This window comes from Anguilla anguilla, chromosome 9 (assembly GCF_013347855.1).
Source record: "Anguilla anguilla isolate fAngAng1 chromosome 9, fAngAng1.pri, whole genome shotgun sequence".
NCBI classification, from domain to species: domain Eukaryota; kingdom Metazoa; phylum Chordata; class Actinopteri; order Anguilliformes; family Anguillidae; genus Anguilla; species Anguilla anguilla.
Genome location: NC_049209.1, coordinates 27,658,763 through 27,673,605, shown reverse-complemented (window position 1 = coordinate 27,673,605; position 14,843 = coordinate 27,658,763). Strand labels below are relative to the sequence as shown.

Below are 14,843 nucleotides of genomic sequence, written 5' to 3'. Positions count from 1 at the left end.
TGTTCTAAAGTGTTTTTACAATAATGGTTACATAATATCTTTATATATAATTACAATTAAACAGTTACAATAATTACAATCAATGTAGAAGGCAAATGTTATGTGAAGGATGACTTTTTTGCTCCATTTCTCCAATTGCCCTTTGAGTGAAAAAATAAACAGAATCAATGTTATGTAATATACTGTAAGGTATCACACAATGCTGCCTCACAGTGAACATTTTACACAGGGGAATACAACACTTGAAAGAGACTTAATTTAGCCAATGTGAGAAAACTAAAATTTGCATTTTTGCTTTGCCACAGATCAACAACAACGGCGTGATCTCCTTCAACGTGCAGGTCAGCCAGTTCACTCCTGAGGCCTTTCCCTTGACTGACAGTCGGTCCTTCATAGCACCGTTCTGGGCGGACGTGCACAACGGTATCCGCGGTGATGTGTATTACCGCGAGAGCACCGAGCCGGACATCCTGGAGAGGGCCTCACAAGATGTCCGCAAATACTTCAAGAACATGCCCTCCTTCCGGGCCACCTGGACATTCATTGCCACCTGGCACCAGGTCACTTTTTATGGTGGGAGCCAGACCACTCCGGTAAACAAAAACAAAAAACACCCATTTTGCTTATCTTCATAAAAGGACTGCGAACCAACAAACAAATGATAAACATAGTTACAAATGTATTTATTTCATTGTAGATGGTGTGTATGCATGTGATCAACATGACCAATGTCCAAAGTGCTCAGTGGTAATTTAGCAAAGTTCAAATATGCCCAAGAGGCATTGAGTGTACTCTTTCAAAGTTGATTTAACAATGAACTTTTTATTGTACATGGTAAAAAGATTTCTAGAGTAAATTTATTTTATATTAATGTCTGTTGGAGGGAGTGCTTGAATCTGGCCGGGATGGACTGTTATACTTTACTGGGACTTCTACACTTTGTTCATATGAGTGCCACCATTTCTCCTAACATTACACCACTTCTGGAAGTACTGAGCTGTATACACAGTGTTTGTGTGCCCATGAGATTCTCTGAAAGGCCAACATGGCGAGTTCACGAGGGCCCCCGCCCATTCCACAACTGCAATCCTGCCCCAGTCCACGACTGCAATCCTGCCCAATTCCACAACTGCAATCCTGCCCCAGTCCACAACTGCAATCCTGCCCCAGTCCACGACTGCAATCCTGCCCAATTCCACAACTGCAATCCTGCCCCAGTCTGCGACTGCAATCCTGCCCCAGTCCACAACTACAATCCTGCCCCATTCCACCACTGCAATCCTGCCCCATTCCACGACTGCAATCCTGCCCCAGTCCACCACTGCAATCCTGCCCCAGCCCGCGATTGCAATCCTGCCCCATTCCACCACTGCAATCCTGCCCCAGTCCACCACTGCAATCCTGCCCCAGTCCACGACTGCAATCCTGCCCCAGTCCACCATTGCAATCCTGCCCCAGCCCGCGATTGCAATCCTGCCCCATTCCACCACTGCAATCCTGCCCCATTCCACGACTGCAATCCTGCCCCAGTCTGCGATTGCAATCCTGCCCCATTCCACAACTGCAATCCTGCCCCAGCCTGCGATTGCAATCTTGCCCCAGTCCGCGACTGCAATCCTGCCCCATTCCGCGACTGCAATCCTGCCCCAGTCCACAACTGCAATCCTGCCCCAGCCCGCAATTGCAATCCCGCCTCAATCCGACCCCATCACCTGGTTGTCATGATTTTATTCCCTTCTCATCTGGTCACCTTAGTTCCTGCACATATATATATTTTTTCACTTCAAGCACTGGTTAGATGACCCCCTTCACTGCCTTGATCCTGAGTGAATACTATTCAACTGTTTGAATTTTGGATGAAGCTTTTACGAGCTGCTAAACCGATGAAATGTGTGTCTCCACTGTGTTTCCTCTGCCCAGGTGAACACCTTCCAGTGTGTACTCATTTCTGATGGTTTCTTATCCTTTGCCATGTTTAACTATGGGGAAATAACATGGAGCACTGGGACAGCCAGTGGGGGGGACCCCTTGACTGGATTGGGTGGCACCACAGCACAGGTAAGAAGGGATGAAATATTTGAGAGTGTTTCAAAGCTAACAATTTTTGCTGCTGCTAAAGCAGTACAAATTGGTGTCAGTCAGGTACCAGTCAGGTAGTTCTATTTTTCCAAGAACAGTAGACAGGAGTACTACAACGTTGCTTTGTTGAAAGCAGTGTTCAATTTCAATAAAGGTCAGAACCAAGGACATTGCTTCTATAAAGCCACTTTAATACAAATTAGATAGAGCAGCTCTCTTTGTAGTTTATATTTTTTTACCTGGACAGTATTGTTTTGCTGACCTTATCAATTCAACTATTTCACGAGGTCACGATCAATTATTAAAACTAATTATTTTTTATTAATGGCAACATTTTTCTAAATTCATCTTTCTACCTCCTGTCTTCATAATCCCTCTCCCCTCTCATCTCCAGTCAGGTTTCAATGGTGGCGACATCGGTCATTTCTTTAATCTTCCGGGGTCACGCTCAAATGATGTTGTCAACATCGAGCTGACCACCAATGTCAACATGCCTGGGCGCTGGATCTTTCGCGTTGACACAGATCAGATAGACCCAGCAAACGGCTGTAGCTTCAATGGTAACAACATCTTTTCGTTTCAATTAACGAGAGCCGTTCTCTTTTCATTCATGCAGTGTAATGAATTATAATGATTGTGTGATATTTCAGAAGCCTGGTCTTTCAGAGAATGGCAAGCGTCCACTCTGTCCATAACACTAATAATAATAGTCATAATAATGCGTTTTATTTATTAAACACTTTCATATACCCATAGATGCACATAGAATTGTCAGACATAATCACGAAAACTACAATGAAAGCAACAGACACCCTAAAGCTGGGAGTATACCTGCTGCGGAAACAAACTTTGGCTAATTCATACAAATTTAATGACCTAAACTGAAGAATTTGTGGAGAAAACGAAAAATTTGCGTATTGACTTTGGCCACGGCAGTGTGCACATCCCTGATTGCCAAACTAGCCAAGTTGTTCGCACACTGATGTAAATGGAGAGATTGGTCAAAAATATCACGTGGTTGGCTGCACTTGTTCAGTGTTGCCAATTTGGCGACTTCTCGCAACTTTGGCAACCTCCATTCTCGTTGTCGAGAAACAGCAAAAATCACCTTTCACCAATTTGTAAATGACATCACGTCTGCCTTTCCTAGTGCTCTAGCGTTGCCCACGTTTATAAAGGTAATGATTGACCTATGTAGAATCAGCTGCTGTATTTACACGGAAGTAGATGTTCTACAGATCTAACAGATACTACGCAGCCCGGCCAACGTCATTGGAGGGCAGATAGACACAAAACCTACGCTATGCCTATCGCCGTGCGTGGCTTAACATACGTTTTTTATATGCAAATGATCACGTGATGATGTCATACATATGCAAATTAACGTATGGCGTCATCTAGCGGCTTCTAGTGACTTTTAGAGGAGGCCTTAGCTACTTTCCATAGAAAATAGTTGGCAACACTTGCTGACGAACATACTCTTATCTTTGTTATTTTCTTTTGTGCTGCACTAAATACATTAAAGCTGTTACCACAGCTATTGTTGTTTCATGCGTGACTTGCGGCAAACGTTACCTGTGGTAACCGCAGAATCTGAATCTGTGCCCCACACCAGTGTTAAGCCGCTATGAGTATACGTGCATTTGTATTGTATGCAGCGCCATGTTGTTCAGTTGTGGTTTGATTTCGGCCGAGTTCGCCTTCTTTTCAAGTATACTCCCAGCTTAACATCAAGGACAGAAAGATCATAAACAACACAATAACACTGCAAAATAAAGCAGTGTACAATCGATATGAGTTATGTCACTTAAAAGCTTAAAAGTCTCTTAAAAAGGAAATCTTTGAGTGCAGAGTAACAAAGTATAAGTGCTTCGCTTATACTTTGCTGCTAAGCAGACCGCACTTTTCCCCGCTCCTCCATTATACTTCATCTCCCGGCTCAGGCCGCTTTTACAGGCGCGGGGAGGTCTTCTGGCTGTCGGATCGGTGCTCCCAGCGCTGCCGCTGCCTGGATCTGGGGAACGAGGTGATCTGCCGGGAGGCGCTGTGTGGCCAGCTGGAGACCTGCGAGCAGCTGGAGGGGGCGTACCACTGCCAGCCCACCAGGACCAGCACCTGCGTGGTGTTCGGCGACCCGCACTACCACACCTTCGACGGCTTCCTGTACCACTTCCAGGGCACCTGCTCCTACCTGCTGGCGCGGCCCTGCTGGGAGGTGGCGGGGCTGCCCTCCTTCAGCGTGGAGGCCAAGAACGAGAACCGCGGGGTAACCTCCGTCTCCTGGCTGCGTGACATCACCGTGGAGCTGTACGGCCACCGCGTCACCTTACCAAAAGGAAGTCTGGGCACTGTGCAGGTGAGACACCCATATTTCGCACAGTAAAATAAACTATGTCAAAATGAAATGTGCTGTAGGGTCCTTTCATGTAAACTGCATTCTTTTATCCCCGTCAAACTCCTTAATGACAGAAGGCAGGGATTATGTGAGACGGGCTTCAGTATGCTGTATAGTCAGGGTTCGAATTGCGGGGGGGATTGGGGGGGTCTGACCCCCCTAATTAAGACTTGGACCCCCCCAAAGGAGGTAGAAACAACAGGTTGGGGGTGTATAAATATCACAATATATTTCCCACCAGTGGTGTCACCAGGGTTGGTGCCTAGTGACGCCACTGATGGGAAATATATTGTAATATTTACGATTACAGGTAAGAAGGATATATAAATGTTTCGACACCCCCAACCTGTTGTTTTTACCTCTTTTGGGGGGGTCCAAGTCTTAATAAGGGTCAGACCCCCCCAATCCCCCCCGTAATTCGAACCCTGTGTATAGTGAATGCAATTTCATAAAAAAATATTTGAAGAATATTTATAGTAAGAGCCCATACAGTGTTTATGTATCTGTTGTAGGTGATGTGTATGTAGTCAATTTATGCAGTAGTATTGGGTCCAAGACACAATTTCCCCTTGAGGACCCTGGCAATATAAAAGTAAATCTTGAGTCTTGACTCTTAAAATGATCTTTGTTAATTTAACTGCAACAGTTTATGTGAGTCCAAGACCAAATGCGCTCCATTAGAGTAAAATGTACTCTATCAGAGTTGATTTCACGCTGGATATTTTATTGTGCAAAGGTTGTGCACCTCGTCTTGGACAAAAAACCCAAAGAACTGCCAGATCTTAATCTATAGAGGCAAGCGTGTATACTAAACCTTTATTGATTTCCTGAATATGCATGGGTGTGTTGCAAAGTGCACACACGGCAAAATTCAGAATTTTAAATGAACGTGAACAGACTTCAATAGGAACCAAATGTTCAGGAGTTTACAAAAAGTTAATAATCAAAAAGCATAAGATCTGCAGCAAACTCATTTGTAAAAGATACTGTTGAGCAATTTCCTTCTGAATGATAGTTAACTGAGTTGACTTATCTTGACTTATCATGAGGCATTCATTGCAGTTCAGTAGTTGCTGAAAATGCGGTGTATAAATGCAGTCCATTTACTGTACCATTACCATTTACCATTCATTTTGGCAGCCATTTTGTTCACCGTTCAAATGTTCAGCTAGCATTTGCAAACTTTCTTTGGAGTAAAAAGTTTATATTAGCTTACGAACGATAGCAAGCGTTTGCCTTGTTGAACGCATATCGGACCTCCTGCAGGTAGACGGCCTGATGAAGACGCTGCCAGTGCAGCTGCAGCTGGGAGCTGTGCGCGTGTACCAATCGGGCGTAGCGGTAGCCCTGGAGGCGGACTTCGGGCTACTGGTGACGTACGACGGACAGCACTATGCCTCCATCTCGCTGCCCAGCTCCTACTTCAATAACACCTGCGGCCTGTGCGGTAACTATAACGACGACCCCGCCGACGACCCCGTCCTGCCCGACGGCTCCCTGGCGGAGACCGTGGTGGAGCTGGGCGGCGGCTGGCACGTGGAGGACGCCGACTGGCGCTGCACGGACGGCTGCGCCCACAACTGCAGCCTCTGCGACCCCGCCACCGAATCCTTCTACTTCCGGCCCGACTACTGCGGCCTGATCAACAAGACGGACGGGCCGTTCAGGGACTGCCGCAGCGTGGTGGACCCCACCGCCTTCGTCTACAGCTGCGTCTACGACATGTGCAGCAACCGCGACAACATCACCACGCTCTGCCAGGCCATACAGGCCTACGCCCTGGCCTGCCAGGCCCTGGGGGTCACCATCCGCTCCTGGAGGTCACGCTCCTTCTGTGGTGAGTCAATCAGAAATAACTTGAGCAAACATCATAATGAGAACAGGCCTTTCAGCCAATCGAAACATTGCATTTTCCTAAAGTCTAGAAAGCACTGTGTCAAGCCTTGGAAGTGAGCACTCCATTATATGTTGACGATTACAATACAGGCCTTCTATTTATGTATCAAATAAAAAAGGGGAAAATGGAGATTCAAGGTTTTTTTAATTTGGTAAATTGTCAAACGGCTTATCGTCCCTGTCGTCTCCTCTCTGGTCCTCGCATGCCGTAAGCTCTGGCGTGCCCGGAGTACAGCAGCTACCAGGTGTGCACCAGCAGCTGCCCGGCGTCCTGCTCCGACCTGACCGCTCACCTCTACTGCGCCCACCCCTGCACCGAGGGGTGCCAGTGCGACGAGGGGCACGTCCTGAGCGGCAGCCACTGCGTCCGGCGGGAGGACTGCGGCTGCGAGCGGGACGGGCTCTACTACCCGCGAAACGAGTCCTTCTGGGCGGGCTCGCCCGGGGAGTGCTTCCAGCGCTGCGTGTGCGGGCCCGAGGGCGAGATCTCCTGCTTCGACGACGCGTGCGAGGAGGGGGAGGTGTGCGCCGCCGAGCAGGGCTGGTTGGGCTGCTACCCCCGCCGGGAGAGCGCCTGCTTCCTGTCCCAGAGCCAGGTGCTGTCCACCTTCGACGGGACCCCCCTCTCCTTCCCCGAGGAGAACTCCTACTTCCTCCTCAAGTCCTGCGGGGTGGGGGTGGGGCCGGGGGCGGCGGCCCGGAACCTCTCCACCGTGGAGGTGAAGATCGGACGCAGGCTGGTGAACAAAGGCCCCGGCTGGGTGCGGCCCGTGGTCGCCAGGCTGGGGCCCCTGGAGGTGCAGCTGGGGGGGTCGGATTTTAACATGGTCAAGGTCAGTGCTCTCCCTACCTGCTTAGAATGGGACCAGGCGGAAAACGTGAAACTAACCCATAACAAATATATTGCAGTTAAATTTCATTGCTGATGATTAATCAAACATAAATAAGTGTTAGTAAGAAGGAGTTAAGTGTTGTAAGAGAGTTATTAAGGGTAATGTTATTAAGAGTCCTGCATTTCTAGAGATTGGAATATGTGCGAGTATCCATAACTGTGAGTTTAATTTCTGGCAACCCCAGCTCATAATTCTCAATCTGGCACCTCTATTAATTTTGGTCTGCACATTAATGTGTTAATTTAAATTAGTTTGATACAGTTGTAAGTACAAATTCGACATTTGTAACTAATATTTTTTCAGGTTAATTTTTGTAACCGTCCACACGGCTTTTTGCCGAGGTCTTGCTGAATAATGTTCCTGTCGCCGCAGCTCAATTCGGAGCCCATCCAGCTGCCGTACGTGCACCCCCTGGAGACCCTGCTGGTGTACCGCGCCCCCGGCAACGCCACGGTGGTGGAGTGGAGCGGCCTGGTGCGGCTCCAGTACGCGCGGCAGGGCCTGCTCAACGTCACCATCTCCACGCGCTTCTACAACGCCACCTGCGGCCTGTGCGGCTACCCAAACGGAAACGCCTCGGACGACCTGCGCCTGCCCAACGGGCGGCAGGCCGAGAGCGCCGAGCTCTTCGCCGAGGGCTGGCGGGCCATCGCCGACGACCTGACCTGCAACGGCGACTGCGAGGACCTGTACCGCGTGTGCGTGGACCTGCGCCTCTACCAGAGCCCCTGGCTCTGCGGGAACATCAACGACCCCGGCAACAGCTCCTTCCTGGCCTGCCACGATGCCGTCAGCCCCTCCCCCTTCTTCCGCAACTGCCTGTACAACATGTGCGTGCGCGAGGGCAACCGCTCCGCCCTCTGCTCCTCGCTGCAGGCGTACGCGTCCGCCTGCCAGGACGCCCAGATCAGCCTGGGCGCCTGGAGGAGCGCCACCAGCTGCCGTACGTGCCACGCCCGCCTCAGCGCTCCCTCTGTAGCGCTCACGGGTCTGCTTGAGTGCCAACGGGCAGGGAAGTTTACAACATAACAAAGCTATGGAAATGTACTACATTTATTGGGAGTTATATTATTATTTATTAATTGATTGTGAATTTTATGAAATTAACAGAGCGGCACAGCAGGAAGGATGCTGTCAGATTTGACCTTCGTGATCCACACTTTCCCAAATTGATGGAGGATTTTGCAGAAATAGGGCTGAGCTACAGACACTACAGGTTGATGCAAATTGGGGCATAACTTCCAAATAGGGGTTAACTGTAGTTATTTTAATAATAGTACTGTATTCTACAGTGTTACCCTGAAGGAAGGATACATTACATATTTTTTATTTTTTTTACCTTTATTTACCCAGGGTAGGTTCACTGATCACTGATGTTCTTTTGCAGGAACGCCCTGCTTCACACTCATACACATTCACACCTGGGAGCTGCCCAGTATAACCACAATCAAAACATTTATTAGTGCATATATGTTTCATAAAAAGTATGGTTTGCTCAGCTTTTTTTGATTGGGTTATACCTCTTTGCCATCTACATAGCAATTTAAACCTCCATTTTCATTGTAGTTTATTGATCTATTTACTCATGAGGGTGTTCCGTATTTTGTAACACAATATATTTTGTGCTTCCTTTTCCCCACAACTGTCCTTGAGAGTGAACAGTACACTAAACAGCTGCTGATGAAAAGGGTAGTGACTGTGCCTCGCTTGCCAGTCAGTTTCTCTTCTCTCTCCGTCTCTGTTCTCTGCAGCCCTGCCCTGTCCTGAGAACAGCCATTTTGAGGAGTGCACCACGGCCTGCCCGATGACCTGCACCAACCTGGAGCCGGAGAGGCCGTGCCCGCTGCCCTGCTCCGAGGGCTGCCAGTGTGAGGACGGGTATGCCCTGAAGGAGGGCCAGTGCGTGCCCAAGAGCGACTGCGGCTGCCCCCACCGGGGCCGGCACATGGCCACCAACGAGACCTTCTGGATGGACTGGGAGTGCGAGGAGCGCTGCTTCTGCAACGGCTCCGACAACCGCGTCTACTGCCACGTCGCCCCCTGTGGCCCGGAGGAGTACTGCACGGAGAACAGCGGGCTGTACTTCTGCCAGCCCCGTACCGAGGCTGTGTGCATCGCCGCGGGATACGGCCACTTCCTGCCCTTCGGTGGGATGCCCTTTGAGCTGCAGAGCAGCTGCTCCCTCCGGCTGGTCTCCACCGACTGCGGGAGGGAGGAGGACGACGACGAGGGGGCGGGCGCAGGGCTGGGCGAAGGGGACTCGGACGCGGGCGACATCTTCCCGCATTTTGTGCTGTCGGCGAGGAACGAGGACCGCGACACCGGACAAGCCATCTGGGTGAAGGGGTTCGTCCTGGAGGTGTACAGTTACGAGATCGAGGTGTCTCGCAGTTACAAACACACGGTCACGGTAAGTCTGTCACAAGCAACTGAGAACAAGACGCTAGAGTACTTTTTAACTGAGCACATCTGGTCACTGCTGGATTAATATAAACTTTGTGAGTGTTGGCTTAGCACTGCAGGGTCCTGATAAAAAACTACTCTCCGAAATCAATTTTTTAAAAGAAAGATCAATATTGCCTTATATTGTTTTTGTTCATTCAGATAACTAAATCATTGTATTCAGTTATTTTATGTATTGGTTCTTTTTGATGTCTGCTGGACTTTGCTGTTACTTAGCACTTGAGTAGCACAGCAATTGATCACTTAAACCAGTCAGAGACTGCTCTAGGATTTTGGTGGCCCTAAACAAAAATGAACCTGTGCGCACAATTTTCAGATAATTTGTGATTTATAAATGGATCATGCATAGGAAGGATTTTGGAACATTTATTTGTGCATGTGGGCATTTTAAAAATCGTTCGCAGGAACATTTTAGGAAATGATCATATGCTCACATTTAGGATAGATTCTAAGATGACTGTATAATTGAAGCCCCTGGTTGTTTCTTGGGTCTGAATCAGTTGCGGATTTTAAGGCAAAAACAAAAACCAGCACAGTTGGCTTTCCAGGATCAGGACTGTGGATTATTTACCTAAACAAATTATAAAAATGCAACTGAAAGGTGTGCCAGTTTATTTAACTGTCTTTGGCTCAATAAGAATAAACATAAGACCTATTACTCCTATCTGTCAGTCAGGAAGGTTGATAAGGCTCACAAACTCAAATATCACAGAAGCCTTTTTCTGTGTTTGGAATGAGCTTTCAGGCTGAAAGCATATTTATTTATGCTGAAGCTTGGTTCAACAAACACCAAATTCGGTATTTATTACAGGTTTTTAATAGATTGCCCTGACTACTGCATTCTGGAACCCGTATGCTACATATAGCACTATATCATTAATCTCCCTCTCACATCTACTATGGCAATTAAACGTATGCTGTAAGCCTTACAAACTGACTGTTACTACTAGTTGTGACATGTCTGCTTTTAGGGTAAAAAGTCACTTAATTGAGAGAGCCTGGTAAATACCTAAGTATAGATGTAGCTCATGCAGCAGGTAAAGGGTGTTGCTGTGAGTGAAACTGAGCTCCATGATCCGCCCCACAGGTGAACAAGGAGCGGCTGTACCTTCCTCTGAAGCTGGGCCCGGGCAGAGTCAACATGTTCACGTTCGGGCTGCAGCTCGTTCTCGAGACCGACTTCGGGCTCAAGGTGGCCTTCGACTGGAACACCCTGCTGCTGCTGAGCCTGCCGCGCAGCCTCTACGGCGCCACCTGCGGGCTGTGCCAGGGACTGCCCCCGGCGCCCCCGCTCCTCACCCCCACCGAGTGGGGCATGGCCTGGGCGGAGAGGGACACCTTCTGCCAGGTGGGCTGCGGGGACACCTGCCCCCGCTGCGGCCTGGTGGAGCGCGGGCTGGCCGCCGACGGCGACCTGGCAGTGGAGACCGACGACGGCAACGACGACAACCACGGCAAGCGGTTTCACCTGGGAGACGGGCTGTACGGTTACGTGGAGCCGGAAGCGGTCCGGCTGTGCGGGCTGATCGCTGACCGTCGCGGAGTGTTCTCCCGTTGCCATAGCAAAGTGCCCCCGGCCTACTTCTACCAGAGCTGCCTGCAGGACACCTGTTTGGACCAGGGAGCCGCAGAAACTATCTGCAATTGGTTGCAGATCTACGCCAGCGCCTGCCAAACCCAAGGCATCCCTGTGATTGGCTGGAGGCAGGCTACTCCTTGTGGTTGGTTCTGCTTCTGCTTTTATTCTTAAATTTATCATATTTTACTTATCCAAGTAAAGTAAAGTAAAGTATTTCAAGGGAGTCCTAACCAAGAGGTTGTAGCACAGAGCATACAATGGCATCCAACACAGTAAATGAGAAACGACCGTGAAACAGAAATATACATGATGAGCTTAAACAGCCCCTCTCTGTCAGAGAAAGAACACGTGTCCACTTCTAATTTGTAGAAAAATATAAAATAAAAGGGGATGTAGCAGAGCTTAGATCTGGAGCGTGTCCCCACAACACAGAGCACAGCTCTTGTTTGTTTTGCATGAAATTTGATTATTTTCATGTATTACGGAGCATAATCAACTTAGGGCTTCACATGCGTCGGTGGTGTGTGCAAGTCTACTGGCTTTCCGGAACATCCTCCCAGAGCGTAAACAAACCCAGTGTCATTCAAAAATATTGTTTATCAAATATCCCCAGTTTTAACAAGACCATTCCTGTTATGCCTCTTTTTTAGCCACCTCATTTAGCAAGACTTCTTTTTGCTGTTGCATGGTGGCCTAAGAAAGTGACAAGACAGTGTTTCCCTTTCCAAATGTTTTTGCAGCTTGTCAGTTTGTTCCATGATTTCTTTCCCAGAGTTTCAACAAGCCCGTATAGACAATGCAATTTTGGATCATTAAATTTCGCTGTCATGTGGGATGCGGACATGCATTTCTTCTTCCAAACTTCTTATTTCTACCTTTTTCCAGGTTTTAACAAATCTGTTTCTGTTACATATCTTGTTTAGCATTAACCTCTCAAAGCAATTTCAATTGATTTTATTTCATGGTCACATCACAACTTGAGTGTATTTCTCACACCAAATTTTGTTTCAGCAAACCCATTCCTCTTACACTGCTTGATTAGTGTTAACCTCTCAGAATGATTGAGAGTAATTTCAGTGTCACACAGGAGAGAAAGTGACTGACATAAATATAATTTAAATTCCAGTTCTATTCATTATAATTCCATTATAGACTCTCAAATGTTCTCAGAGTTACAACCATCCTGTATCAACAAGGACATTCTGGTGAACTTCCTGTTGCCGTCTTTCGGGAGTCGGACAGATTAGCCGGCTGACTGACGCGCGTTTCCCGTTCGGTGCCCAGTGCTGACGTGCCCGGCGAACAGCCACTACGCCAGCTGCATGACGGTGTGCCAGCCGCAGTGCGCCCCTGCGCGCGGGCAGCGGGAGTGCAACCACTACTGCGTGGAGGGCTGCCAGTGCGACCAGGGCTACGTCATCAACGGCAAGAGCTGCATCCTCAACCAGAACTGCGGCTGCTACACCGACGGCAAGTACTACGAGGTGAGGCTCCCGCCCGTCCCCCTCTCACCGCCCTCTCACTCTCTGTGCGTCTGTAAACTGTGACATGCTACAAGGATCTGGGAGAGGAACCGTCTCATCCTCTATTTTTCTCTCTCGTTCCTTGTCTCTTGTTCTCTTTGTCTCCCCCCCTCCCAACCCCTTATCTTTTACCCTCCCTCACTTTCTGTCTTTTTCTCCCCCCTGCTCTCTCCCTCCCTCCTCCCTCCCTCTCATTAACACCTTCCTGCTCCCTGCGTAACTTTGTCCTACTCTCTCTTCTTCTCCCTTCAATTTCTCTCTCTCTGTCTCTCTTTTTCTCTCTCTTCATCCTCCCTTCTCTCTCTGTCTCTGTCTCTCCCTCCCTCCCTCCCTCTCTCTCTCACTCTCCCTCCCTCCCTCTATCTTTCTCTCTCTCTCTCTCTCTCTCACTCACTCTCCCTCCCTCCCTCCCTCCCTCTCTCTCTCTCTCTCTCTCTCTCACTCTCTCTCCCTCCCTCCCTCCCGCTCTCTCCCTCTCTCTCTCCCTCCCTCTCTCTCTCTCTCTCTCTCTCTCTCTCTCTCTCTCTCTCTCACTCTCCCTCCCTCCCTCCCTCCCTCCCTCTCTCTCTCTCTCTCTTCCTCTCTCCCAGCCCAAGCAGCTCTTCTGGAACAGCGACTGCACCAAGCGCTGCCAGTGCATCGGGCGGAACCTGATCCAGTGCGACCCGCGCCGCTGCAAGGCGGAGGAGGAGTGCGCCCTGCGGCACGGCGTGCGGGGCTGCTTCGCCCGCCGCAGCCAGCACTGCGTGGCCTCGGGCGGCGGCGTCTTCCGCACCTTCGACGGCGCCTCCCTGCGCCTCCCCGCCTCCTGCTCCTTCGTCCTCTCCACCATCTGCCACAAGCTCCCCGAGCTCTCCTTCCAGCTCATCGCCAACTTCGACAAGTGGAGCACGCCCAACCTCACCACCATCTCCCACGCCTACCTCTACATCAACGAGGAGAACATCCTCATCTCCGGCACCACTGTCAAGGTCTGTGGGTAGGATGCCTCCTTTCTCGCCAGGTTGGAAACTGTAGTGGCACGAGGCTCTCGCACCTTCTTCCGTCCTCCCTTTAATGATGGAACTCATTCTGTGACAAAGCCACGCTTTATCACTGGAGCCACATTTCATTTAAAGACCCTGAGAAATTTCCTTTGTTCTTCATAAAGAACAAAAGGAAAGAGGCAATAAGAAGTTAAGCATAAACAGTAACAGTAATTACATAAGGATTAAGGGTTCCATTATTGAAGATATAATTATACCTTTGGTTACCTGCCCTAGTCAAGGTCTTTTCTGATTAGGTAATCATGAAAACATTTATACTATCATTGATGATTGTGTTTGACGTGTGTGTGTGTTTGCATATATGTGTGTGTGGTCATGCATGTCTGTGTGTTTGTGCCCGTTTGTGCGTTCACGTGCCTGCGTGTGTTCCCTTGCACGTGCGTTCACGTGCCCGCATATGTTTCCTTGCACGTGCATGTGCGTTTGCGTGCATGTGCGCTGGTCAGGTGAACGGCACGCCCGTGTCGGTGCCCTTCATCACGGGCCTGATGACCCGGGTCTCCACGTCGGAGGGCTTCCTGGTCATCGACACGGTGCAGGACATCCAGGTGCGCTACAACCGCTTCAACACCCTGACCATCACCATGGGGCCGCGGCTGCAGAACAAGGTGTGCGGCCTGTGCGGCAACTTCAACGGGGACCCCACCGACGATTACATCACTTCCCGCGGCAAGCCGGCGCTCAGCGCCCTGGAGCTGGCACAGAGCTGGAAGACCAACGGCATGCAGAACAGGTGAGGTGTAGTTACGGTATAACATGGTATGAGTGGCAGTGCTGTGTCATGGATACAGTCATGGCTACTGGGGAGCTGTTAAGCACAATGTGAACCGCAGTGCCAGCAAACCCACGTAGCCATGGCTGTACTCACGATACGGCACGGCCTCGACTCCCGTTTCGTTTCTATAAAAAATTGTATCTATGCATCGAAAGGATTGATGACACAATATTATTTATTTTGTGATATTATGT

General features: G+C 49.3%; 1 protein-coding gene across 3 annotated transcripts in view; it reads left to right on the top strand.

Annotated features, from left to right (window-relative positions):
• tecta (tectorin alpha) overlaps nucleotides 1-14,843 on the top strand; it is a 33,447-nt gene that overhangs the window by 7,411 nt on the left and 11,193 nt on the right. For 2 of the 3 annotated variants that reach the window (XM_035434078.1, XM_035434079.1), the window contains 12 exons: nucleotides 306-593; nucleotides 1,921-2,058; nucleotides 2,474-2,639; nucleotides 4,023-4,435; nucleotides 5,741-6,311; nucleotides 6,584-7,203; nucleotides 7,636-8,206; nucleotides 9,015-9,673; nucleotides 10,814-11,447; nucleotides 12,590-12,789; nucleotides 13,419-13,799; nucleotides 14,321-14,607. In XM_035434078.1, coding sequence (XP_035289969.1) covers nucleotides 306-593; nucleotides 1,921-2,058; nucleotides 2,474-2,639; nucleotides 4,023-4,435; nucleotides 5,741-6,311; nucleotides 6,584-7,203; nucleotides 7,636-8,206; nucleotides 9,015-9,673; nucleotides 10,814-11,447; nucleotides 12,590-12,789; nucleotides 13,419-13,799; nucleotides 14,321-14,607 — 4,928 coding nt within the window. Of the gene's footprint in view, nucleotides 1-305; nucleotides 594-1,920; nucleotides 2,059-2,473; nucleotides 2,640-4,022; nucleotides 4,436-5,740; nucleotides 6,312-6,583; nucleotides 7,204-7,635; nucleotides 8,207-9,014; nucleotides 9,674-10,813; nucleotides 11,448-12,589; nucleotides 12,790-13,418; nucleotides 13,800-14,320; nucleotides 14,608-14,843 lie in introns of those variants that run through there. The other variant, XM_035434080.1, reaches the window with a different exon arrangement.